At 46.4% G+C, this 3,054-nt stretch overlaps 1 protein-coding gene across 1 annotated transcript in view; it reads left to right on the top strand.

The window, feature by feature from the left end:
* The first annotated feature begins 1,522 nt into the window (after positions 1-1,522).
* RPL7L1 (ribosomal protein L7 like 1) overlaps positions 1,523-3,054 on the top strand; it is a 4,747-nt gene continuing 3,215 nt past the window's right edge. Inside the window, exons 1-2 of the mRNA XM_019642656.1 lie at positions 1,523-1,844; positions 2,478-2,630. Coding sequence (XP_019498201.1) covers positions 1,804-1,844; positions 2,478-2,630 — 194 coding nt within the window. The 5' untranslated portion in view covers positions 1,523-1,803. The remainder of the gene's footprint in view (positions 1,845-2,477; positions 2,631-3,054) is intronic.

Raw genomic sequence — 3,054 nt, 5'->3', positions numbered from 1 at the left:
TCCAAATTCTGGCCTCCAAAGTCTTTTCAGCCAGGAGTATGGTTGATACCCCTGAAATTCCTCCTCTCCCTAGTACCATCACTACCACAGAACTTACCTTTTATCTGTACACAGGGGAAGTTAGAAAATACTGACTTATTTTTGTTCCTTGTTTACCATCTAATTGGATGTCTTACACTGGTGACCCTTCTGTTCTTGGCTCTTTACAAAGTAAGACCCACGGTGAGGTGTTGAAAGAATGAGAACGCTTCACACCAGTCTGTGACCTCGAAGATTGTGTTGTCCTTTGACATTTATTCATCAGGTAGTAAGCTCTGTGCATGACACTATCTTTCTGATTGGACCGATTATGTAACACATACCAATAGGATGACTTGAACTTAGTTAACAAGCCCCTGCAGGGATCCCTTGTTGTGATAGGTGCTATAGAAGATACAGAGAAGTATGAGACAAGTTCCCTGCCTTCAGAGCTGCCAATCTAATTAGGGAAACCAAATAGTACTGGATAAAGTCTGTGGTGATGCCTGTCTTTCCTGACTGTCAAATAATGACATTGCCTTGGACTCTTAGGATAACTAAATATATGGTGCTAGACATTTTTGTCACAACTTGGGGTGGGGGTATTACTGGCAGGTAGTGGGTAGAAGTCTTGGATGATGCTAAACTTTCTACAATGCACAGGACAGCCCCCCCCCATAACAAAGAACTATCTTGCCTCAAATCCCAATAGTGCCAAGATTGAGAAACATGTGCTAGACCCTTAGAATTAGTGATGAGCATAGTCCCTGCCCTCCTAGTATCACTGGGGAAAATGTTGAAAAATATAATAATGTGTTGAAGGAATTCACAGAAAGGAACCTTGCCAGTCCATAGACCTGAAGCATGGGCATCACTGTGAAGCATGTTAAAAATGCAGCATATTGACCCACCCCATCCTGAATAAAAATCTGTATTTTTAACAATATTCTCATGTAACTCCTATGCACATTAATTCTTGAGACGCGATGCTCTCGAGGTTTGCAGGAAAGACAGGACTTGGGTTGTTTTTCATTGTTTTATTAAGACCAGGAGAGAAGGAAGCATAGTCCAGGTGGTAAGAGCTGTATGAGTGAAGGTTCCGAGATGGCAAGAAGGAATTTCTAGTTTTGGGTCAGGAACTAATAATTATGTTGACTGCTCACTGTCATTCTTTGTGTTGAGCACTTTATATGGAGTAGCTCATATAACCCTCGTAGGGCTTTTAGGTAAGGTCCATTATTGTACACTTTTTAGGGGTAAAGGAGACTAAGGTACAGATGAAGGGCCCACTGACGATGCTGGGCAGATGGAACTGGAGCTGCATTTTTTACCATCCTAAATCGTCCATAAACACTTCCACCCACACGTGAGGGCACTGCTATAGCCCCTCAGCTCTCTGCACACAGCCAACAAAGCGCCGAGGTCTCCTGTGTTCCTTCCTGGAACAGCACAGCGATGCGCAAGCCGGAAGTGCAGCGCCCACCCTCCACCGGAAGTCAGGTGCATTGTGGGAAGCGTTTCATTGTTTGTCGTCCAGACCCCCGCCTTGTGAGAGTGTAGTTTAAATGAAAAGGGCTGGGTTTTGAAAATGACAGGCTCTAAATCGCCTGGAAGTGGTGCGAAGGTAGCTTTGTGCAACTTTTGGCAGGAACCGGGGTTAGCAGGACCTCGACGGTTCACGGCAACGAGGAGGACGCTGGTAGACTGGGTCGACAGCCAGGAGACGTCTCTATGGTCAGGTGAACATAGAGCGGTTCCTCGCTTCCTCACGTGGTGGGACTACGCATGAGCAGTAGCCGCAGCATTGGAAAGATGGCGGAGGAAGAGTAAGTGTTTGGGTCTTTGAATCTCTGGAGTGGGGAGTTGAGCATCCAGTGCCATCCCCGGTGTTTACTTCTCGGTGGCGGAAAATAGCGTTACTTGTGGTGTGAAGGAAGGGAAGAGAAAAAGGCTCCAGATGATACCGGGTGGGGGTGAAGAGTGAGAAGCCGCAGGGTGCCGGCGGGCGGGTGGAGGGGGGCTGTAGTCAAATTTGGTTTACCTCGAGGGGCGAAAAAACCGATTTTCAGGCAGCGAGCTGGAGAGTGCCAAGTTTGGGTTCACCCGGCCTGACTTAGGTATTCTCCCTGCAAGTCGGTCTGCACCCACCGCAGCCACCCAGGGTTTTACTAGAATCTCATCGCTGCTAGTGTCTAAAAACGCTGTGTCAGTAAAAGCTGCGTTGACATATACGAGGACCAGTGGCTTAAGGGTTCGTGATTTTTTTAAGGCTTTGGGGCCGAGGGAATGTTAGGAACCCGCTTTGAGGACTAGAGTCAGAAACCACACGTTTCAGGGGAGTTTCTCCGTCCTTAGGAATTTGAAGGCGGTAATGTTTCCCGAAGCCGCGGAAGTAGTTTGGTAATTCATTGAACATTTGTTTCCTAAATATTGTCTTTGATATCAATTTTCTGTATTAGGCAAAGAAGAAAGATCCCTTTGGTTCCAGAAAATCTCCTGAAAAAGAGGAAGGCTTATCAGGCCCTCAAAGCCACCCAGGCAAAGCAGGCACTTTTGCAACGGAAGGAGGTAATGGTGGGGAACCAGGAGGAAGGAATTAAAATTTGTATTTGGTGAGTTTTATCCAGCACGGGTTGAACTAGATTTGACAATACCTTCCCCCATCCGTTCGATTGTACCAGATATGTGGTTCATGTCTTCATTTAGTAAATGTTTACCAAACACTTTCTTCAGGCCAAATAATGGAGTAGTTTGTTAAGGAGAAAGTGGGGTGAAGATTGTACCTGCCAGGTTCATACGAAGTGATTTGAGATACCAAATGTGCTTGTGTACCTAAAAGAAAACATACATTTTTTTTAAAGATTTTTATTGGGGAGTTGGGGGATGGGAACAGCACTGGGGAATTGGGAGAAGGGGAGCAGACAAGTTGCTGTCATCATGTTCCCCAGTCTAGTTGTGGAGGATGTCGCTTCACTGGCCCAAGTTGGCACCATCATTGCACTCTTCCCGGGCGAGGCAGATCAGTCGCCAGCTTCT

Source organism: Hipposideros armiger, unplaced genomic scaffold, assembly GCF_001890085.2.
Source record: "Hipposideros armiger isolate ML-2016 unplaced genomic scaffold, ASM189008v1 scaffold_72, whole genome shotgun sequence".
Classification (NCBI taxonomy): domain Eukaryota; kingdom Metazoa; phylum Chordata; class Mammalia; order Chiroptera; family Hipposideridae; genus Hipposideros; species Hipposideros armiger.
Note: the sequence above shows the minus strand (reverse complement) of the source record. Positions and strands in the feature narration are given on the sequence as shown.